General features: G+C 29.4%; 3 protein-coding genes across 3 annotated transcripts; 1 reads left to right on the plus strand and 2 right to left on the minus strand.

The window, feature by feature from the left end:
* Window positions 1-6,233: 6,233 nt before the first annotated feature.
* On the minus strand, window positions 6,234-10,511 carry LOC113367358 (exonuclease 3'-5' domain-containing protein 2-like). The gene is made up of 11 exons (XM_026608969.1): window positions 10,247-10,511; window positions 10,029-10,185; window positions 9,508-9,652; window positions 9,269-9,442; window positions 9,052-9,187; window positions 8,858-8,986; window positions 7,937-8,139; window positions 7,211-7,379; window positions 6,871-7,023; window positions 6,547-6,720; window positions 6,234-6,327 (listed from the first exon to the last, which is right to left on the minus strand). The coding sequence occupies exons 1-11, from the start codon at window positions 10,444-10,446 to the stop codon at window positions 6,234-6,236; spliced, it is 1,734 nt and encodes a 577-aa protein (XP_026464754.1). The 5' UTR covers window positions 10,447-10,511.
* A 2,782-nt stretch (window positions 10,512-13,293) lies between these two features.
* LOC113368184 (lamin-C-like) lies at window positions 13,294-19,722 on the minus strand. Its single transcript, XM_026609750.1, has 10 exons — window positions 19,187-19,722; window positions 17,575-17,707; window positions 17,351-17,488; window positions 17,081-17,260; window positions 16,692-16,832; window positions 16,275-16,480; window positions 15,617-15,800; window positions 14,286-14,507; window positions 14,013-14,120; window positions 13,294-13,513 (listed from the first exon to the last, which is right to left on the minus strand). The coding sequence occupies exons 1-10, from the start codon at window positions 19,579-19,581 to the stop codon at window positions 13,490-13,492; spliced, it is 1,731 nt and encodes a 576-aa protein (XP_026465535.1). The 5' UTR covers window positions 19,582-19,722; the 3' UTR covers window positions 13,294-13,489.
* Window positions 19,723-21,844: 2,122 nt separating this feature from the next.
* LOC113367359 (gastrula zinc finger protein xFG20-1-like) lies at window positions 21,845-23,698 on the plus strand. The gene is made up of 5 exons (XM_026608970.1): window positions 21,845-22,316; window positions 22,387-22,587; window positions 22,658-22,804; window positions 22,873-23,190; window positions 23,613-23,698. The coding sequence occupies exons 1-5, from the start codon at window positions 21,845-21,847 to the stop codon at window positions 23,696-23,698; spliced, it is 1,224 nt and encodes a 407-aa protein (XP_026464755.1).
* The last annotated feature ends 925 nt before the right edge of the window (window positions 23,699-24,623 follow it).

Raw genomic sequence — 24,623 nt, forward strand, 5'->3', positions numbered from 1 at the left:
CGAGAGAGAAACGTCTATATTAATATATTGTCTAGGGTTAAAAACTATTATTAATAAAGCTGTATACACTCTATATGCTTATTTATCTAGTATACTATTATCTACTATGACTGTGGCAAAACTAGATGGCGGCACATATAATCGAAAAATACTGTAAATACTGGCTTAACGTAAATTTTGAATAACCAGGAATAAATTAGAACTTGAAATTTTATATCTAGTTTCTGATATCAAGCTCCTCATTTTTTACTTAAGAAAATCTGTTTATCGAAATCATAATATGGTAGCTTCAACCTAAGTAAACTTAATGATTTATATATATTTATATATAATAAAATATTTCATTAATTATTATATTAATATTATTCATTCTTTATTTTTTTTCTAGTAATTTATATTTATATTGTTCAATTAAGTAATATATTTATATATAAAATTTAATTATTCCGTAAAATAATCTTTTTTAATTATATATTAATATATTTTATATATATTTATATATATTATATATAATAAAATATTTATATTATTATTAATTATTCCGGTTATTTAATTATATATAAACTATTTAATTACCAATAAATTGTTGTCGGTAAACTTAATGATTTATATATATTTATATATAATAAAATATTTCATTAATTATTATATTAATATTATTCATTCTTTATTTTTTTTCTAGTAATTTATATTTATATTGTTCATGGGGGTTATCTCCGAACCAATGGGCTTTGCACTGTTTTTGCGTGGCGTACTTCCAAGCTTAGATTATAGATGGCCCTTGTGCTCAACTTCAAATTCGAATCGGGCACGGCACGAGCTATGACTCGCTTGTGTCGATGGGAAAAACCCGTGCTGTATTTCCTACTGTATTTGATCGAAGTAGTACTAACCTGAGTTTGAGAGTTTTGTTCTGAATTCTGTTTTTGTGAGTGTAATAAATAAGTTGAATATGGCGTGTCACGTACCAAATTGTTTAAATTCTAAATTGAATATTAAATTGCATGTTTTTCCCGTGAGTAACGATCAGGTATGTATGATTATATATTAGATTTATATAATGAAAATTTATAATGAAAATATGATGAAAATATCTTATTGTTAGATGTTTGCAGTTTGGGTTCAAAGGGCTAATAATCCTCTAATGGATGATTTAACCCCTTTGCGTTGTGGCAATTCGCGATACATTTGCGATGCACATTTTGCAGATATCTGTAGAGTGGAAAACTTTTCTAAAAGTTCGAATAGGCGACTTAAAATTAATGCTCTCCCGACCCTGAATATGCCAGGTTTGTACATACAATATTCATAATGTAGGAATGTGTTATAATAATTTATTTATATTTAGCTCAATTCGTATTTTGCTTGATATTTGTAGGGTTCACTGGAGATCCCTATCGAACTGAAAATTGCTTGATGGATAGAGAAAGATTTCGTAAGAATGTTAAAATTTAAAAGATAAAAATGATAATGAATAGATTTAAAAAACTTATATTATTTCAGAACGTGGTGTGTCAATCCGGAAAAGTAATCTAAAAGCAGGCTCGTACAGATTGTCAAAGAATAGTAATCCTACCCCAGGTAATTGAATACAAGTTGCTTAGTCTTTTTTGAAATTAGGTAGTTGTGTCTTGTGTCTGTCTTTTTTTAAATAATTTATATAATAAAATATTATATATTAATAAAATTATTTCTGTTTAAGCTTCTTCAAGCTTCATAGAAGTGGGGTTGGATATGTCTATATCTCCTGTACAGGAATTAAGGAATAGTTCTCCTGTTACACTAGGAGAAATTTCTGATGCAGGCTCCACAAGTAATTATGATGGAGGGTTGGAGATTCAATCTGATTCAAGAGAAGGAGAATACTTAGCAACCCCGTCAGTGAAAAGGCCAAGTAATTAGAATTGTAAATAATTTGTTGCCATATGCAAAAAATTACTGATAAATATTTATGTTCTTAGTTAGGAGATGGAGGCCTAAAAACTTGGAAAAGGATTTTTGCAGTACCCCTAAGTCACTTATTCTATCACCAGTTTTACGCAAAGGTATTTTTTTAATAATAATTGCAGCAATAATAATTAGTTAATCAAATATGATATTACAACATGTTGTTCTGATCAACAGGGGTACTTGGGGGTAGCTGCAAGTTTTTAAAAAATATACAAACAAAGCGCAGGAGTGGTTTGACACCGAAGGCACGTAAAATGTATGACATATCAAGGATTTTGTTCAAGGAGGTAAGAAGGATTAACAAACATTGCAATAATTTAAGGGATAAACTGCAACAGAGTATAAAATGTTCTGAAAAGTTTTTAAATATTCCGGAAACATTAAATATAAGAGCTAGAAATTTTATATTGTCTCAATTAAGGGAGCATACTAAAAAGCCGAAAGGAAGAAAATTCACAGATGATGACAAAATTCTTGCTTTAAGTCTGTATAAAAAGTCTCCAAAGGCTTACTACTTTTGGAGACAAATATTTATTTTGCCATCTCCTCAAACATTGAAAAAGTTACTTTCAGAGATACCTTTGTATAGCGGTATTAATGAGTGTCTTTTTAATACATTAGGTTCAGCTATTTCTCTTAAAAAGTATGAAAGTAGCAAATACTGTGTTTTGATGTTTGATGAAATATCACTATCTACAGAGTTGTCATATGATCGGAAAAAGGATCACATTGTTGGCTTTGTAGAGCTAGCAAATGGCAGAAAATGTTTATTTGTGGATCATGCACTTGTTTTCATGATAAAAGGAGTAAAAGATCGTTGGAAGCAACCAGTTGCTTTTTACTTTTCTGAAGGTGGGGTAAATAGTTCTGATTTAAAATCTCTTATTGTTGATGTGGCAAGAAAGTTATTTAGTATCGGACTAAATGTTATTGCCACAGTTTGCGACCAATATGCAGCAAATTGCAAAGTGGTTAATATGCTTTTAAAAGATACAGAAGAGTATTATAAAGCTAATAACCTTCAATGGAATAAATTGTTTTTCGAAATAGATGGCCATGAGATAGTTCCTTTATATGATCCTCCACATTTGTTAAAGTGCATGAGGAATAATTTTGCTAAGTACAACGTTAAATTTATAGGTTTAAGTGGGCTCGAATATGAAGCATCTTGGAAAGACATCATAGATTATTATAACTATGATTCAAGTTCAAGATTCTTTCGTCGTTGCCCCAAATTAACTGAACATCATCTTGATCAAACAAAAATGAAACGTATGAAGGTCAGTCTTGCTGCGCAAGTATTTTCTCAACGGGTAGCACTAGGACTTCAAAATTCTCTTTACCAAGCAGCAGGTGGAAGTGTAACTTTATATGGTACTGGAGAATTTTTGATGTTCATGGACTACTTATTTGATAGTGTCAATGGGTTATCTAAATTGCCATTGAATGCAAAACAATTTCGATGTGCAATTTCAAGTAAGTCCCCTCATACTATATTTTGGCGTGAAGCTAAATTAGTTTTGAATTCAATGCAGTTCATAAAAAGTAGGGGTTTTGCAAAACCTCCTTGCATCAAAAACTGGATTAGTACAATAGAAGGCTTGAACTATATTTGGAATAAATTAAAATGTGTCCAGGGATTTTCTTATTTATGCACCAGAAATTTTAATCAAGATCCCTTGGAGAATTTTTTTGGTTGCATAAGAAGTCATGGGGGTTCAAATACTAATCCAAGTTGCCACTCTTTTGTGTCTGCCTTTAGGACTTTGCTTGTCAACAATTTATCATCTCGCCATTCACCGTCTTCTAATTGTGAAATTGATGATACAACTGGGTTACTTGCCACATTTCGAGTGTTTTTAAATAATGAAGATGTCTTGGAAACTGACACTCTGATCAATATGTCTATTGGCTCAGAGCCGTTCATTTTCCAGGACATGTCATTGTACAGTAAGACTGCTAATGCTTACGTTGCAGGATATTGTACTAAGAAACTTCTCGGATATGTTGGTGAATGCCACATTTGTACATCTGAACTTTTCGGAGCGGATTTTAACTGCAACTTGGATTCCAACAAATATGGCGGATGGCACATTTATGAGTTGAATTTGCTGTCAACTAATATTTGTTTTGACGTAAAACGTGCATTTTTAGGTTAAACATTTAATAATTCATATTTCTTACATATTTTCATCATTTATTTTTTATGATTTTACAATAACAGAGGTAAGAATAATGAAATTCAAAATATAAATTTTGTTTGCTACTACCAATATGCATACTATTTACATTCAGGAAGGATATTCAATCAGAAAAATATTGAAAGTTCAAAGTTTGAAGAGGCTTTAGTAAATTAAATCAATATTTGCTTAAATGATCATATTTACATGCATAAAAACATTATTAAAAATCCATTTGTGAGTTTGATTCTTAGAAAACACTAATTATGAAAGTTAGAAATTAGTTATATTGCTTTAGGTTTTACTTTTCAGATTCATTCGTTGGTAGTTTCCAGGGTATTTGAAAGTAGGTTCTTATTTATTTGCACTCCAGATGGCTTTATTTCATTTGTTAATAATGTGGGCTTAGGCAGAATCACTCCAACCCAAATTAATGTACTCTCGGGCGTAATAAAAAAAAGTAAAATCTGGATGTGCTGTATTAACTGACAAAGGTAAATTCATGAGCAAAAAAGACAAAGTTTTTAATTGTACTTTATAGTCAGGATTTTCATCAATATGGACTGAGTTAGACAAATTAATAAATATAGCAGTACTTGTGCATATGCTATTTGTTTAAAATTAAATTTAAAACGGATTACTTTCACCAGGAGATATTAATTAAACTCACTTTGAAGCTAGTGTGCGTATACATGTAGAATGAGTCATACACAGAATGAAAATTTTAAAACTTCTATGTAATATACCAAAGGACTATCAATTTTCTGGTGAAAATATTGTTTTTTTACGTCCTATTTTGGTGAATCTTCAAACTTTCATTATTGGATAAGATGGGGATGGTAAATGAAAGAAATGTTAATTTATATTAGATTAAATATATATGTATCATGACTGTTAGCTTGTATAATAATATTAACTGTACATAAATGTTATATGTAATACATAAATTGAAAGCTTTTGGAAATCAAAGATGAATACTTCTTATATGTACCTAAATTAATCTGAAAGAAAAAACATTGAGAGCATATAATTTAAAGTATAAAATTTTAACAGGTATGTAATATTAAATTCACACAAATAATTACCAATCTATGGAGGAGACCCTCTTCTATCAATATTAGCAAATACTGCTCATCGGTATAAAATTTTGGAAAAATTCTTCAACCGTGCATATACTGATACAATAGCTTCCTAAAACTTTTAAAAGTAATATCTTTTTATGCAATAAAACAAAACATACCTGCAGTAATGCAATAATACAAAACAATTAAATCAAATCAAATTGCAGTGTAGAAATCCTGTAAGTCCTGACATCCTATCAAATATGAGATTCATTCTGCAACAAAGTACTAATAGAAAGATCTAAACTTTGTTCAGCTGATAACACAACATGCAAATCATAAAATATCTTATGGCCTTGTCTGAAAATTTTATCATACCTTTAAGCAACACATGTTTGTTTTAATATGGTGGTCAATAGCAAATACATTTTAATTATGAGTACATACCTCAATGAATCTATCCCTATCCAACGAAGCAATTTATTTCTTCTAACGTTAATTATAACAAAATTCACTTTCTTATTCATGCGCTTTCTTCACTTAATATACGCACATGATTGGTGACTCAGATATGCCGCATTATTATTAGAAATAAATAAAAATTGCGATTATAAGAAGCAATAACCATCTTTAACAAGCACATAAGTTTGAATAAAACCTGTCAAAATACGAAATAAAACCTGTCAAACGCCATCTTGTTTGGAATCCTTGTTTGCACTTTTTTGCCACCCCGAGAAGTCATGGCGTTTTCACTGACATTTTTATGAGCTTGCCCGTTCCCTATAGATTACTCACAGTATATGTACCATAGATAAAAGAAGAGTATGATATATGTACCATAGATAAAAGAAGAGCTTGATATGTACTTTCATGAGCCAAAAAAAAACTGTGATATGAGTGACCTTATTTGATGATCTGAATAATATCTTAAAATATTTTTTTTCAAATATGAAAATATATTTAATTTGTCAAAATTATATTTTAATAATATTCTATCATAAATGTAAACAAACTAATGAATATTTATACATATAAAGAAAAATCATTTGATTAAGTCTGCATTTTTTTGATGGTCAATTCCAGCCAGTACTAAATCAGATGCTTCCACACGGCCTTCTTCTGCACGTATTTTTAGTCTGAATAATTTATATATATACTTTATAATATATGCATACATATTTTCATGCAATTATGCATGCAAATCTATTTATTTAATCATGCACTAAACATGTAAAATCATATTTTAATGTGCAATTACTTTGAAATAATTCATAAATTGTGAAATACTCAATTAACATGTAGACAAATGTTTATTAATTGAATTTACTAAATAATTATTCATTTACTTCATTCACCTGTTTGCATTATGTGTAACACTCCAAAGTGGGGGCAAAAATTCTGGTTTCATGACTTGTAGAAAATGTTCTCTCCACATTCGCTCTAAGCCTACTAATCCACCAGTATCAGGATTTGTTGAAAAATATTCTACTACTTTGCTTCCGTGAGGTTCATAAGACATATTAGGTAACCTAAACATAATAATTATAATGTCAATACAAAAATAAGTTCTAGATGTACCCATAATTTAATTATTGGAGTTTGAGATTTTCTATTCAAGCTGCATGTTTAAATAGCATTTAAAAATTGTATACTATTGCTCATATGTAAATCAAACTTACGTTGTTTGAACATCGCATGCTTGTTTCAAAAGCTCTTCAGTAATTTCAGAATCTGGATACCATTGTAAAATTTTTTGTCTTAGTATTTCTTTTCTTGAATCTGGAATTATATCACTACTAATTAGTAATGCTCTAGCTGCTGATTTCAACTGTCTGTAAATGCATAGAATATTTATGAAAAATCATTATTTCCAAATATTTGGTAGATTTCCAAAGATTTGGTAGAAATAGTTTTAACGTTTCGAATGTTGTAGTTAAAATATTTTTCCAAGTTAATTCTATACTATTTAACAATATAGAAATATAAAAATTCTGTATTCTAACTGATTTAATAATTTACCTCATATCTGCTGATTGTATTAAACGGTGTGATCCTTCCTCCGATTCCAATGGTGCCCCACACATAATACCCAATTTCCTTCTCATACTAAGATCACTAATATTGCTCTTTTGATGACAAGAGGTGCAGAGCAAAAGGACATCATGTGATGTATGCTCCTTCATAACCACTATCATCCGGACAAATAATTTCATTAATCCCAGTTCATTTGCATGTATCAAAAAAGTAATTGAAGCTTTAATTTGGCTTTCACTAAAATATATTGCGGTTAATGGTCAAACTTCCTCAAATTTTTTGTTGCATCTTATAAATGAAATTTTAATTAAAAAAAAAAAGCAATTCAGGTATCAGTTATGGATAAAGGAAAAGAAGCTAAATTTAGATTTGTAATTGTATTTTTTTAAACCTCCTTTAAAACAATCTATAAAATTTCTTTACATGCATATTGAGAAATCAATCTTTATTCCCCACTACATGGTTTTCGGTTTATCGGCTTTCTTTGAGGACAGAAATATTGTGACCAATCACTCTTTTTGGTTTACTAAAAATTTTGTTATGTTTCATCTTCAATAATTATGACCTTCAGTTTTTTGGCCTTATAATGTAAAGTAAGTTGTAATCATGAACTAAAGTGGCCTTGGACAAAATTCCACAAAAGTAAGTTTGTTCACAATAATTAATTTTTGCTTTTTTATCCATTATATATCTACTAACAATTCTACAAACCTGGAAATAGTTTTCTATATTCTCTGGGTACTACATTTTTTCTAATATATGAATGTTGTTCACCGCATACCACACACTGATTAATTTTAGCTTGTGTATAATACTGTCCAACTTCACCCACAGCTCTTCCTGATGGTTCAAACTTCAATCTTACAGTAAATGGATCTTCTGATATTATTTCACCCAAAAGCTTATGCACATACCTAAAAAATATAACTATATTATATTACGAGCCTACGATTAGTGTTTTAATTCAAAAGTGGCTAATTAAGTCAATGTTTTCATGAAGCAAGCCAAAATTTGGCTTTTTGTCACCGTTTTTTCAAAAGTGGCTAAACCAATTTCAAAAATTCAAAACACATTCGATATAACTCGATAAAAAAAAGTCCTGTTGATTAGTTTTGGGCAACTATCAGTTGAGTCGTTACTTCAGAATTAGAAAAGTGCGACGTTTTTCTGCCACTTTTATTTCGCGAAAAATCCTGAATCGATTTTGAAAAGATAAAAACCTTTAAAAATATATCAATAGGAAATCGTTGTAATTAATTTTTTGGCAAATTTAGTACGTGCCATTTCCTCGAAATTAAAAGTTAAGGATTTTTTGTGCTTTTAATAAAACTTATAATGGTAATAAATTTCACATGGTCTTAAACTTATCAAAGTTTGAAATAACATGATGTGCTTTCAGAACATACAAGTTCGTGTTGGTGCACTATAATTAATTCATTACTGATATCATTCATAAATTTGTTTGATATATATCAATTGAAAATCGCATTCATTGGTTTTTAGTGAAAATGCAAATTATATCAAATCCATAAATCTCATTAAATAGATTATTTAGACATATCAGGAAGTTGGCAAAATGCAATTTACATCTAGTTTTAAATATAAAGATATTATTTAAATACCAGAACTTACCATTCTGCCTTCTTTCTATCACAAGTGCACAATAATTCTCCATCTGGTGCTTCTAAATAACAGTTGTGATACAAAGGTTTTTTTCGAGTTGAAAAATTTCTATAATAGGGTTTTGATATGGTACCATTTCTAATAAGCAATATAAATTGAATCAAGTTAGATTTTGTTTAAAAATAAAATTCAAAAAATGATACCTTTGTGATTTATGAGGCTCACCAAATCCACTTTGAACTTTTGCTTGAGATGACTTTTGCTTATATTTAATGTTTACAAAATTTCTACAAATATCTGCAGCCTTTAAATAGTTTGATTTTGCAAATATCAAGGAACCTTCACACAAGTAAAAAAGTATAAACAAATATAACAAAATAAATTATTATATAATAATTAAGTATATACACATATACATACTATTTGGTAAGTTGGAAGAAAGCTTTTTAAATAGTTCTATGGCTGCTAAAGCATCTCCAGCTGCATATTCTTGTTGTGCTTTCGTTAGATTTTCAGCTTCCCAATCAGAGCATCTGATGCGCCAGTTTTTATCAAGTGTTACTCCAAGAATATCTGAAGACATATTAGCTAAGCCTACAACATATTAAATCATAAAACACAATTTCAGATTCAGCAAAATATATAATTCTAATATTAACCTTGAGGCTTTTTATTTGCTGCAATTGCTAAATGTCTCAAGTCTGATGTACCATCCATTTGAATAGAAAAATCATTTGCTAGGTATCTGGCATCATCTATAGGAGCCATTCCAACTTTTAAAATATTGTTATCTTCAAGCAATGCCTATATAAAATGAAACAATAAACCAAGATTAGAAATGAACAATAAACCAAGAAATAAAGTCATTTACATTTACAAGACAGTAACACACAATGACAAAAATAGATAAAAAAAGTAAAGTTTTCAATATGTGTATTGCTTTCCTTATAAAAATACGATTTATAAAAAATTATTGACAGCAATTATAAAGAGTCTATTTAAATTGACCCCAATGTGATAAAAAATATTTAACGTCTCAATAAATAAAATATTGCAAATGATTCAATATATAAAATACATTGATCACTTAAGTAAGATTTCATTTGTACAAGCTGTGATTACATACTAATTTTCAAATAAATCATGCATTTGTAGAGATGCTACAAGACTCTACTATTACCCTTAATTCTGGTGGAATTTTCTTTAAACGACATAATCTAAATAACGCACAAAAACCATCATGTGATGCCAGTTGTAAAAGAGCAATAGGCCTACGAGCTCCTCCTACTGTTACCCATTCACAATCAAATCCGAGAACCCCAAGTTCACAACATTGCCTGAAAAAATAATTTATAATATGATATTGAAAAATAATAAAGCAAAAATTTTAACCCAAACCTCATCAATAATTCTACAACGAATTTGCATTCAAGCTCTGTGTTAATTACTTTTATCGATTTAAACTTCAATGAGTTTCGGTTTGTCAATCTTCGTAGCACGGATCTTAAATTAGTTCTATATTTTGTTAATATATATGCACAGCCTAACCCCAATGTGGCGATAGCAAGTGTTTTAATATACTTCTGATCATCTGCCATGATTTACGATCTTCTTTATTAAAGCTTTGTTGAAAAAAATGTATTTGATAAAAAAAGTGCTTTTCAATAATATAACAGACCACATAAATTACAAAAGCTATGAGAAAAATGACTCTGACACATTAACTTGGTTTTAGGTTATATTTTGCCAACAATGATGTCCATAGGATTTGAAACAAAGGGCTTGTTTCTAATGCTAGACCATGTTGCATTACAGGTGTTTTCGAAATCCACGACTTTAAAACGCGCAGCATATTATTAATAAGAATATTAAATAATATTACATATATATTTATATATACAATGTTATATTAACAAAAATATGAAAATATCTTTTTACACTATTTTGTTAACTGATCATGTTACAAACGATTCAAAACTAGGATTTGCTTTAACGATCTCATCATTAGCACATAAATAGTCATTTAAAATCCGCAAACATTTTTTTTATGTAGATGCTATTATTTACTTAGTCTTCAAATCCTTTACCATTATAATGGCACATAAATATATATAAAATGCAAAACCCTTTAAAACTCTGGTTTTATTACTATATTTTTAAGGCTCTAATTCATCTCTTATTAATGTGGATTTTGCGCATTTCCAACTTCTGATATTTTTAAATATTTCTATTACGCGCCGTTTTGGGGAATTTTTAGTTGTCAACTTGTTTTACCGCTTGTGAACGGAAAAGCGTTTGGCTGGAAACATTAATTTTTTTTTGAAACCATATTTCTTATTACCTCTAATATGCCGTTATTCAACTATATGTAAAAAGAAAAAAACACGATATTAAAGCCGATATATAAACATAAAAAACAACTAAAACGACCGTTTCCCGTGATTCAAATGTCCGCCATTTTTATTTAATGTTTTATTAACACGCATTATTTTGAAACCATACTTCTGTTTATTTATGTCACAAAATACGTTTTCTATCTTAGTGATTAATATAACAATTACCTGATATTGCATGCCTTAAACTTTCTCTAGATTCAAAAAATTAATATATTTTTAACTTCTCGAAGAAGTTTATGTTTTCATAAAAAATCCGATTCGCTAATTTTATGTTTATTCGACTTTTCAAGCCATTCTGAAACGAATGAGATCAATTTTGGAGAAAGTATGTGTGTGCGTGTATGTGAACAGATTTTTTGCCGTAAATCGACGTTTTCTCAAAAACGGCTGCACTGATTTAAAAAATTTAAAATCCATTCGCTATACGAGGTGTGGCAAATCTCAATGGGGATTATCGTTTGTCAGTGTTAAACTTTTCGTCAACATTTAAGCTCATACTACCGAATCAATTTTAAAAAATCAAAAACTGTTCGAAAGATATTAGTTGGGAATGATACTGATTAGTTTAGTGTTATAGAACTTACTGAAATATTACGGTCTAACGACAAGTAGTTTAATTTTAAAAATTCATCAAAGTTTGAAAAAATTAGACGTTTTACTTGTTATAACGATAAAGTGATTGGTCTTAATGAACATACTAAACCATATTAAAGTCCTACGAAAACTGGTTCAATTATAAAAATTGATTTTTGAAAATTTGCTTTTAGAAAATACTCCGACCTAACGTGTTCGTTGGTTTTCAATTATGTGTAATAAAGCCACTCGGAATACTTTTAATCACTCCTAAATTAATTTAGTTTTTATTGATTAAGTCCCGACACATATCGGAAAGTTCATGTAACTTGCCTCAAGGCAAATACCAATACCAATTAGTTTAAAATAAGAATCTAAATTATATAAGCTTAGTTATTATGAGCGTAATTATAATTATCTTTAGATAATTATAATTACGGTATAAATATATTATGGATATATCACCTGATCACTGAAGTGCTTCATCCTATTGATCCTGATAATTCTATAAATAGTTCTTGTTAAATTGACTACTTTCATGTCAATTTCTTCTCACACAGCGCATGAAATGCATACAGTAATGACTTTTAGTGATTTGTCGCTCTCATTGTCAGTAAAAAAAAATACCTTTTTCTTTTTATCAAACATAAAATATGAAGATAAGATAAATTTAACTGAAAACAGATATATTATTTAAATTTATAAGTAAATTAATGGTACCTTAAAATACTTTATTAAGTATATGTTTCATCATATCCTGTAGCCGATCTTACATACATGAAAAAACTGTTTCTTAGTATTTAATAAATACCTCTTTTTTTAAATAGTGAAGGATAAAAAAATAACTAAAGAAACACAATTCAATTTTAAAATTAAAATTCAATTTTATTGGAAATATTTATTTACAAACGCAACTATTCTACAACACTGTTTCAACATATGTATTAATTAGTACTATTTTATTATTCGCTTTTTGTGATAAAAAAGCTAATAGTAGTTTACAATTATAACTTTACAATAATTTATAACAATAATGTTTTGAATTAAATTAATAAAAAAAATTCTCTAAACAAGAATTTTAGTTATATGCAGATATTGTATATACATAGATAAAAGAATATTGTATACATCGAAATGTAATTGGTGTTGTTGGGCCATGAGTGTTGTGATTATGGAATGTGTTTGGAGTGGTTGATAATATAGAAACAATGATTCTGATTGAAGTTGATAGTTTATGATTACAGATTAACATATAAATCTATGTAATGATACAATCTTTTTAATATCACAATAACTTATTAATTAACAATTTAGTGCCTATATCACAAAATATATCACAATATATATTGAACAATTAAATAGTTTTTTTTCGTAAAATTATTTCTTAAGATATTTATAACCTGAACTGAGCTTAATATCTGAGATACAAATACATAAAATGACAACATGAGTTAATCTCTTTTAAATACGCGTTTAACTATAGAAAATGCCGCACTTGTATTATGATCAAAACACATATTAGACAGTCAAATAAAATTGATTAAAAAAAATTAACTAAAATCTCTGAACATATTTCACTTGGTTGTTTTATAAGTCTTCAATTATGTTATTTTCTTTTCAAAATGAAAATTTTATAAATTTGTATCAAGTTTTACATTACTCGACATTTTTCTTAAGCTGGCTGTTGTGGATCTTCCTGAAATGACATTATAAGTTATAGTATTAATTAAAAAAAAATTTTAGAATTAATCATCATATCAATAATTATTGATTGCAAATGTGATAAAGAGCTGAAGGTAATTAAATAGTCGAAGTGAAATAAGTCTAACATTTTTAAATGAATCACAAGCCTGCAACACCAACACCAATTTAGTAACGATTTTTACCACCACAATTAGCAAAACAAATGTTCAATTTAATTTGTCAAATATTGATATTTAATAAAAATATCACCTGAAAAATCAAGCATGACAACAAAATTTTACAAAGAATACTGACAACTATGAGTGTTTTGTATATGTGTGTGTTGTTCAAGAAGGATCCTTATAAGCACATCATATTGTTAAATAAATATTTCAATTTGTAAAACTAAGAAATTAAAACATAATATCAACAGTCCAACATAAAAAAAATTCTTTCACTCGGTTCAATCGCAACAAAGTGTACAGTTAAAAAGATAAATTTGTAATAAATACCTGCTCATGAAGTTCCTGGGAGCCAAGTGATTTGGTTTGTCCAGAATGTTGCATGCGCGAAGAACGACTGGCCAACTTATTTTGCACTAGTTCAAATGTTGCCACTTCCTATTTAAAAAACATTTGATTTTCCAATTACCAATTTCATATTAATTATTCAAAATTCTAATTAAATTATTTGAAAAAAAAAATGCACAAAAAAAAATTACATGCAAGTATAGTAATGTAAATAATACATTCCAGAGAGAATGAATAATGCATGCGATTAATTACCTCTCCATTACTGTTTGTCAAAGATGTATAAATGATGTCATTAACAAGCCATTTCTTTCCTTTCATAACTATATTATTTGGAGGTTCATGATGTTGCTGCTCATTCAGTGACCAAACAGTAGTGCTTGCCCCAGGATCGAGTTTAAGAGTGTGGTGAAATTTGAACACAGTTTCAGCATTACCTGCTTTTTGGATAAGTTTCCAGCCACCAAGAAAAACTTCCTAATTAAAAACAATCATGTCACATTTTACAAAGTAATGTATAAAACAGAGTATTAGTGCCATAATGGAAGGGAAAAAAGAGCTAAACTAAATAAATATATATTGAGTTTTGACCATCAAAAAAGTCTCTTTTTCACCAATCTTACAAGATTGAATACATACAAAATAACCCACCAATACTAAGATAAAGTAGTCGCAAGTGGAACTTTGCCTTTTATGTTGCACGAACAACCACTAAAACATTGACAAAAATATTTACACGTTTCTGAGAATTTTTAGAAAATGGCACGGCCAGTCGTCGCTGAAAACTAATCAATGCAAGTCCATATTCATAATCCGAAAACAAAAATTCATAAACCAAAAAATATTGGTTGAAAATCGACCTGATTAAGTTTTGTTAAAGATTCGCTGGCACAATTTCAAAATTTTTGTCCACCTTTTAGCTCAAAATCCTGAATCGATTTCGGAAAAACAAAAACTGTTCGAAAGATATTGGTTCGGAATGATACTGATTAGTTTTGGGTGAATGCAACCAAACCGTTTCCTTGTAATTAACTGTTTTTTTTTTGGCAATTTTTATGAAACTTTTTTTTGTAATGGATATCATGGTCTTATAGAACTTACTGAAATATCACGGCCTTACGACAAATAGTTTAATTTTAAAAACTCATTGAAATTTGATAAAATATTAAATCAAAATTTGTGTCTTAGATAGATAGATAATTTAAATGTGTTTGAGAAAATGAGAAAACCCAATTGGAAATTGTGATGTTTAGATTGAATTGAAAGCGAAAACTTGATTTCTGAAATAAAGAGTTGAACTAATTTCATCTAAATATTTAAATCTCAATTTCGGTTGATCAAGTTAATTATTACACCTATCAGGAAGTTTTTGCAGCTTGCCTTAAGTTAAAATATTGATATATAAAACAATTTTGAATACAGGTGCTAAAACCAACTAAACGAAATGATGCAACGTCAAAAGGAGAATTACATAAAAATCATAACCAATTAGTTGAAATAAATTTTATAAGAAATTAGTATATTTTATTTTGTGAATATGTAAATATAGTGCATGCAAATTGGGTGGGGCAAAAAAAGTTTCTTACTTTAATCCCATTATTTGTCAGCTTTATGTAACGACCTTCTGCGTCACATTTCATTATTATTGCAATATCTCCTTTGCAGATTAGATGTTCAGTAAATTCACTAAGACTGATTTCATGCGATTCTTTCAGTAAAGTGCGTTTACGCTTTCCACCTGTGCTGGATGTTGCCTGGTTGGTGTTTAATCTGTTCACAGCAAAAATATATTGACAATTTTCAATTAAATATACTCATAAATATTATAATTCTATTTTTATTTATCATACCTAATTCAATAATGTATTAAACTCGTATCGTTCTAATTTAAATTCGTATCTAAAAATTATGCTTTTAAAATATGTTAAAAATTCTTAATATATATTTCAAAAATAATTATGAATTAACTAAAAAAATAATAAATATTAACAAATAAATAAATAAATTATACAAACAAAAAGTAACATTCACATAAAGCCTTTTGTTATAATGATATCATTGTACTGAGAGCTTGTAGAATAAATAAACAAATAAAAGCAAATATGCGAATGAGAACATGAATTTACTGGTTTATTTTACTAATGAAATAATATCTGCAAGTTATTATTTTAAGCATAGAGAGTAAATAGTACCTCGTTTGGGCAATTTTTTCATATGTTTACATTACTGCCATATAATACAAACCTGGTTTCCTCGCCTTCTAGCAACTTCCTATAAGTTGCTATTGCCATATCTAAGCAGACCTTAATATCCATCAGATCTTGATATTCCTGCAACTGTCCAGCCATCTCCTCCCGTAGGAGGCGCAATTCTGCTTCTAACTGATGCATATTATCAGAATGACGCCTATGCGCGTCTTCTAGCATTTTTTCTAACTCTTTGCTGCGTTGCTGTATTCATAAAATATGAAATAGTTGTAAAACATATGCTGCGCAAATAGTAAAAATGGTGTCATATATATATATATATATATATATATATATATATATATATATATATATATATATATATATATATATATATATATATACAACCAGTGAGCATCTATTAACTATACACATACACAAATTTAAGTGTGTAAATGAATAATGTTAGACTTACATTAGCAGTATTGTAAGAAGCCTCCAATTCATTTACACGACTGCATAAATATTGAATCTTAGTTCGTGCTTGATTTAATTCTTCAGCTGCTGCTGTAGCAGCACTACTGTTGTGAGTAGCAAGGCCTTCTAAATTTTTGATCTGACGAAAATAAATAAATAAAGAAATAAAAATGCTTATAATTTTATGGTATGGCGTTAATATTTCATTAATTTAAAATAGATTATTATATTTTTTGATGTACATTGGAACAGAAATATTGTAGCTCAATGAACCAATCATTATTTTTTACAATTAGCTAATTTTCACCTTAAGGTAATAGATTTGAAAGACAAATATGCAATTTTGCATAAACCAGATGAAAAATTAGTGCATTGACATATGTTCACCTTTTGTTTATAGATGTCTTCAATTTTAGCGCGGTTTGAACTAATTTGTTTCTCATACTGATCACGAAGTTCCTGCATAGTCTCTTGCATTTTTGCTTCATATTGTTTTGCAAGATCTCCAATTTCACTTAATTCAACCTTATGTCGCATACTAGTTTCTTTGAGTTCTTGCTGATAGACCTATAAGAATAAGTGTTAGCAAAATGCAAAACAATTATTATTTTCTGCAAAAAAAATTCCATCCAAATGAAAAAATGAAATTATAATTACCTCATGTTTAAAAGCTAATTCCTCCCTCAAACTCTGCAAATTATTTTCTACATCTACACGAACTAATATTTCTTCTTCTAGATTTTTGCGAAGTTCTTCTAAATGATTTCTTCGGTTATTCAGCTCACTCTCTAATTCCTTAAAAATATAAAAATAACATTAATGCTAAATAATTATGTTTATCAAACATTTCATACAATAATACAAAATGACATATTAAGTACCTTGCGATCATCTATTGCTTTATTGCATTCTAAAACAGCCATATTGAATTTACCATTGAGTTCCGAGCATTTGCTCTCATACTTTCGAACATCAGTCTCGGCTAAGATTAAATCTTTTGATTTCTTGTCTAGCCTGAAGTTTCAAATTAAATTGAAGTAAAAATATAAATTAAGTAGTTTAACAAAATTAGTACTTGAAGATAATAAAAGTTTATACCCAAAATCAAACAATACCATAAAATAAATTTGGATAAACTATTATTTTAAATATAAATTATTTTGGGATAGCAAATTTACTGTAGGTTTTTGAACCAAGCTCCTTTTGCTGATTTTGTAATAAAATAAACATGTGTTGATTATTTATAATAAGATATTTGAAATGAATTTCAAATTATATTTTGTTAGAGTCATTCCCCATAGAAGTTTAATTTACTAAATGCGAGTGATGTATTAACATATTTGAATGCAATCTTTTCAAATTAATCATTCATTCGTTTAGTATCATTCCATATTTAATTTATAATTTTATTTATATTTTATATATATTTATGTAAATATGTATTTGGAAACAAAATATCTTATGTTTTCTTCATACATCACTGTTTTATATTATAAACACCTACTGTAAAATTATATAAATAATGTGAAATTAATAGATTAATATGTTGAATGTTGAAAAACGTGTTCTATGTCAATCCTGTAATTCAAATGAACTGTGTCAATTTCTGAAACACTTTGGAGCACAACATAATAAAATCACCCTTTAAGCTCTTCGAACTCATAGCTTCGTAAGGTGTGATCAACATGGACTCTACATTCTGTACTTTACCCTTGTTAGAACTATTCTAGAATATAATTCTATAATGTGAACACTCTATGCAGAACTATCACAAAATAAACTGAATAGAGTGCAAAAAATTATTTTGAAATATCTAAAGCACTTTGTGCACTCAAGAAAAAAATGGAAGGTCAAAGGCTATAAAAAAAAATGAACCTGATATGCTGGATCCGAGCACTGAGATTAACCCGCTTAGTGCAGACTTCAAAAACCACAAAAAACTACATATTGAACTGCCACATGAACAGATGAGCGGCTATTATTGTGGTTTTTAATTCTCTAATTAATATTAATGTAAAAAAATTCAATTAGAACTTGTTAGCATTACTAGTGTATTTGAATTTACATATAAAAGAATGTTCGGGTGTGTGTAAGCATAAGTGCCTGTAGGTGTGTTGCCAAGTGTATGCAGATATGAATGCCTAAATAACTAAGATTACATTAATATGTTACATTCCATTATGGTATCCAGGCCAGGTTTGTAAATAGATAGTCGCACTAAACATAAATATCATGAGCCAAGCTCGTGATTTGGTGAGTTCATACCAGTCATCAGTACTGTGGAAAGGTGTCTATATATGGGGTATTTACACTTTGTCTCGTATTGGTACCTTTCTGGAGCATCAGCTTAACAAGTGTTAATATCTAACATTTGAGCCCAATGTGGGGCTAAATGGCACGGAAAAGGGTTAAATAAATAAACATTCAGATAATTTCTATATTATTTTTCACCCAAGATGTTAATATAAACAATAAATAACATGTGTAACTAACCTTGTTTTCAACTCATGATTTTCCTCCCATAATCTCTGAGCATCAATTTCGAGTTTTGCCTTGTCTCTGGTAGTGTCATCTAACAATTTTCGAGCATCCGACAGTTCTTTATCATATGTAGTCCTCAAAGTTAAGGCTTCTCTAGTTTCAGTCTCTTTTGATATCCGAAGTTTTGTTCTTAAGCGTGAATTTTCAGCTTCTAAATGCCTTACCCGATCTATATAACATGCAAAGCGATGATTTAAATTTTGCAGATCAGTTTTTTCCTGCAAACGACTGGGCAGCTTAGGACTAGTAGGCCGAAAATTAGCCGAGGTATAAGAAGCAGTAGGAGACGTGATACTTTGCACCGAGCTCGTAGATGTAACAAAAGTTTTTGTCGGCTTCGAGCTCATGGTGAAAGTGAATATTACTATATTATGTACGGAATACACAATAAACACACGACAATAAAACGAATTTAAAACGATGTCAAACTGCCAAATGTGTATCTGTATCTGCACTGTACATAGAACCAAGAAACGTGAGCTTCGCCTAGACAGACACTCTCTAACTCACAAAGAAACACTAGCGCCATTGACGCTTTTTGCAACCATTTACGCCATAGATAAATAATGGATAAATACATAAATACACACCACCTTAAATCAGGCTAAGAATTTTGACATTTGCATATTTCAGCCAGCATGAAGTTGGCGACGAAATAGAAGTTAGACGTCAAGTTGAAATGTATTGGATTCATAACTTTGACAGCTAAAACCTGTCAAGATCATTATTATCACAGCCAAACAGGAGCCACTAAGCCACTTCTGATACATGACAGATGGGTTTTGACCATAGACCTTATACAATACATGGACTGCTAGTTGAGCGTATAAAAAGTGTCAAAAGATGTTCTATGATATGAGGGCATACGAGGGTAATTTTGCGGCCGAGATATGTCAAATACGAACACGAGCTTTACCGAGATTATTCGAATGCACTCGATCGCTTAAATTTTACAGTTACTTGGGTTCACGTGATGTTTGATCGCTCGGGTTTTTAAACTAAAAGAGGATAAAAATATACCTGTTATAAGATTGTTAAAAGTAAAATGTCTTCTAAAATGTGTTTGGTCTGTGGTAAAGTTCCTGATTGCAGTAAAACCTGTTCTGAATGCTTCGCAAGTATTCCGGGAAATTCGACATTCATCGATATAAAAAATCGAGGATATCTTTCATATCCTTCCAATGCAATGTTTAAATTATGTTTATATATAGAAACCCAAATTCCAAATTCTTTAAATTTAATGTACAAAAGTTCATATAAAGCACGATTCTCCGAAAGTTGAATGACTTGGGACTTGCACATTTTTTTAGATCAAGCCATTTCCAGCAATTTGTCCAGCACTATCATGACCTTATCAACTTTGTCGCAAAAATGTATTTAACAATTAGAATGCACCATGAAGAACATAAAAAAAGCAAAGTTGATAAATATGTACGCCACTTTCACACAAAAATTGTGCTTTTTAAACATCAATAACAAATATATTGCATTTAAACAAATATTTCATTATTGCTTTCTAATTTCCCATAATAGCTCTAGCCAACTGTTCTTATTTTCAGTGAATTTTATAATACGTAAATATTTTTTAATTTTTTTTATTTTTCTTAAACACTTTGTATAACTAAAATAAATAAATAAATATAAATAATTCATTACATTCATTAGTTTAACATAAATTGTATATTATATAATATTTTCCCAACAATTTCGAACACAAGGACTTTCATTTGACGTTCAAGTGATCGAGTTTGACATATCTCGGCCGCAAACTACCCTCGTTTGCCCTCATACCATAGAACATCTTTTGACACTTTTTACTTGAGAAATGTATGGGGATTAGCAGTCCATGAAATTGTTAAGGTCTATGGTTTTGACGTTTAAAAAGCACCTACGCTCTGAAGTTGGCTCCGGGATAGAGCATAACCTGTCATTTCGTGGAATATTTAGTCCCGCGTTCTTTTCTCATTTTTGTCGCGTCGCGTCGGTTTCGTTTCAAGTAAGCGTTTTATTATATTTTCTGCTTTTTCTTTTCGTGTAATTAGAATTCTTTCGTTCTGTTGCTATTTCTAATTCTATTATTTTTTTTATTTGTTTATAACAGTTTTTTTCACATATTTCGGTTCGGTTTTTTCGTTTTTTTGCTCTGGATCGCTTTCCTTGCGTTGCTTTTTTTGCTCTAGTAAGCCTCTTATTATAATTCATGCTTATTTTTCATATTTCATAGTTACAATAAGTGTTTTTTAGGATTTTTTACTTTTTAGTTTAGTTACGTGTTTTTTTAGATTTTTACTTAGCTTGCGTAAGTTTATTTTTCGTTTCATATTTTTACTATTTAGATACTTACTTTTATTTCACTTCAGGTTACATTCTATTTTATAAGCTTATTTTTAGATTTTGTTCATTTGCATTAGGTTACATTCTATTTTATAAGCTTATTTTAGATTTTGCTCATTTAAGTTTATATTTAGTTTAGAATTAATATCATTTAGATACTCACTTTATATATTTACTTTTTCGCTTCTAATTTTCTTTACATTTATTACGATACGTTTTATTACCTTCATTACTTATATTTTATATTTCACTTTATTACTTTACTTATGTGACAACATGGACAGCGACTTTTTCTGTACCGAGTGTCAGATTCCATTCACTGCTCGTAGCTCCTTGTATCGCCACATGAGACAAAAACATGACAAAGAGCCAAGAGCTGTTTATCCCAATGCGTGTGCTTTCTGCCTTAAAACTTTTAAATTTAAATATTTATTAACTCATCATGTGAGCCAAGTTCATAATAATATCCCTAACCCTTCACTTGCCCAATCTTCTTCGGTATCTTTTGAAGACATTACACACCTTTCCTCCTCCACTAAAACAAATATAAAGCATCCTTCTTTACCCACCTCATATACTACTACATGTTTGACATCACCTTACAATTTACTTTCACCCACATCAGATCCTCTTCACAAACATCCCCACGTAAGTTTATCGCCGCATCCTTGCACTTCCTCTATTAAAGTTCAAATTCACACGCCTCCCACTCCCAGTTCCCCAATCAGTTCTAAGGAAAATTTTACAGGTATGTAGTGCTTTTATATATGTACATTCATTTTATTTATTATTGTGTTACATATAAATCATTTTTGTAGGTACACCATCAACAAAAGAGAAACTAAGATGTCCACTTTCTGCTTGCTCATCTTTTATCTCTGCTCCTTCCATATCAGATCGTCTTCACAAACATTTCCACGTAAGTTTATCGCCACATCCTTGTACTTCCTCTACTAAAGTTCAAATTCACACGCCTCCCATTCCCAGTTCCCCAATCAGTACTAAGGAAAATTTTATAGGTATGTAGTGCTTTTATATATGTACATTCATCTTATTTATTATTGTGTTACATATAAATCATTTTTGTAGGTACACCATCAAGGAAATCCAGAATAAGATGTCCACTCCCTCCCTGCTCCTCTGTTTTTTCTAGGTACACAGGTTTATACGATCATATTGAGTTTTATCACAAAACTACAATTGATTATGAACAGTTTGTGTTTCAAAACATTAAAGGTTTGAAGTCTTCTCTCTCATAATTTATAACCCTAATTACACAATTACCTACATTTTTGACTTTGTAGATTTTGAATTGTGGAAAACAGACATAGAGCGGAAGGAGTTTTCGCATTATGTAAAATGCAATTCAGGATATAAATCAAAAACTGATGACAAGACAATTTATTTCGATTGCCACAGGTCATATACATATGACCAAAAACCCACTGTACGCTTGTTTACTAAAACGAGCAACAAAACCGGATATGCTTGCCCATCAAGGATTAGTTGTACTATTAATCACAATGGAACAGTTCATGTTGAATTTTGGAAGACACATATGGGACACAGTCAAGATATAAAATTTATTTCGTTAGATAAGAGCCTGAAAGAACATATCAAGGGTAAATTTTTAATTGACTTGTATGATTATAAAACTAAATACATTTTTGTTTTATTAATAACTTCTACAAAAAATACGGTTTTTCGGTTGGTGGAAGTTATATAACAAGGTTTCTGTCCATACTTCCATTTAAATTTTAAAATTCAGTTTTCATTTATTGTTCGGTTTAACTTTGGTTTGGCTAATCATTTCTTCAAAATGCAATTCTTTTCTCTTTTTTATGTTTAATTTCAATGTTTATATTTATTCTATATTATTTATATTTATTCTATGTTATTTATATTTATTCTATATTATTTATTACATGTTTCCTGTGACATGCTTTATATTGTAAATAGTATGTGTATATATTTTGAATAAAAATATTTGATGAAATAGATGGTTTTAATTGTGTTTCTTATTACCTATGTTAATCATTGTTAGAAAAAGTAATCAGATCACTTAAAGATAAAAATAGGCAAAAATATCGGACTGAACTTAAGTTTATTACATTACTATACATATGCTAGCATGTAATATATATATATATATATATATATATATACATCCATACATATGAGTTAAGTTCTAATAATCAGATGTTACATGCTACAAGACTCTTGTAGCTATTTTGATGTTCAGGCTGAAGTCCTAATCTTAATTCAGTGAACCCTACAATAGAATTAAAACACACTAAGCAAACAAAAACAACCTAAATAACATTTACCTGGGTAAATAAAATAACTATACTAAAACACTCTGCGAAGCCCTAATTAAAAATTTCCTAATAATTTCTAACAAAACTGTACTAGGTTTTGAATAACTATATGTTTGGTTCCCTGAAATAATATTGGTTGTGAAGAGACAATGTATGACCATGTAAATGTAAAAGAACCGCTTTCGTAAATAATTATATACTTACAATTGGGATTTCTATGTAACTGTCTAAAAGGTGTCTAAATGTGAGAGGTGAGAGACAATATAACAATGGGTGTACCATGGGGGGCAAACTTCTAACAAATGTCAGTGATCGCTTGCATGATTCGCGCTTACGACGCTAGTTAGCGCAGATGTCGCGAGTATCCACTCCCGTCATGCGTAAGTCGAACGCTATGATGGATACGAGCAATTCCAAGCCCTCCCGTAAACCCCTTCCCTATACTGTTCCGGTAAATCCCGTAAGTCTCCATTACGTTCGTAGTTCGTTCTGATATAATTTTCGATTAGTTGGTGAAGTTTGAAGAATTTTCTTATAAAGTTACAAAAGTGCAGTGAGGGTGTTAAAAATGACTTGTCACGTTCCTGGTTGCTTAGAAAATAAGAAAACCGTGAGATTACATGGTTTTCCAACAAGGAATGACAAGGTATGTAAAATATAATATTGTGTTTCTTCAATAGGTTATAAATTAAAATGCAAAATATTATAGATGTATGAGATTTGGATTAGGCGAGTGA

Source organism: Ctenocephalides felis, unplaced genomic scaffold, assembly GCF_003426905.1.
Source record: "Ctenocephalides felis isolate EL2017-DRISC unplaced genomic scaffold, ASM342690v1 CF-g0.4_SCAFFOLD_01170, whole genome shotgun sequence".
NCBI classification, from domain to species: Eukaryota; Metazoa; Arthropoda; class Insecta; order Siphonaptera; family Pulicidae; genus Ctenocephalides; species Ctenocephalides felis.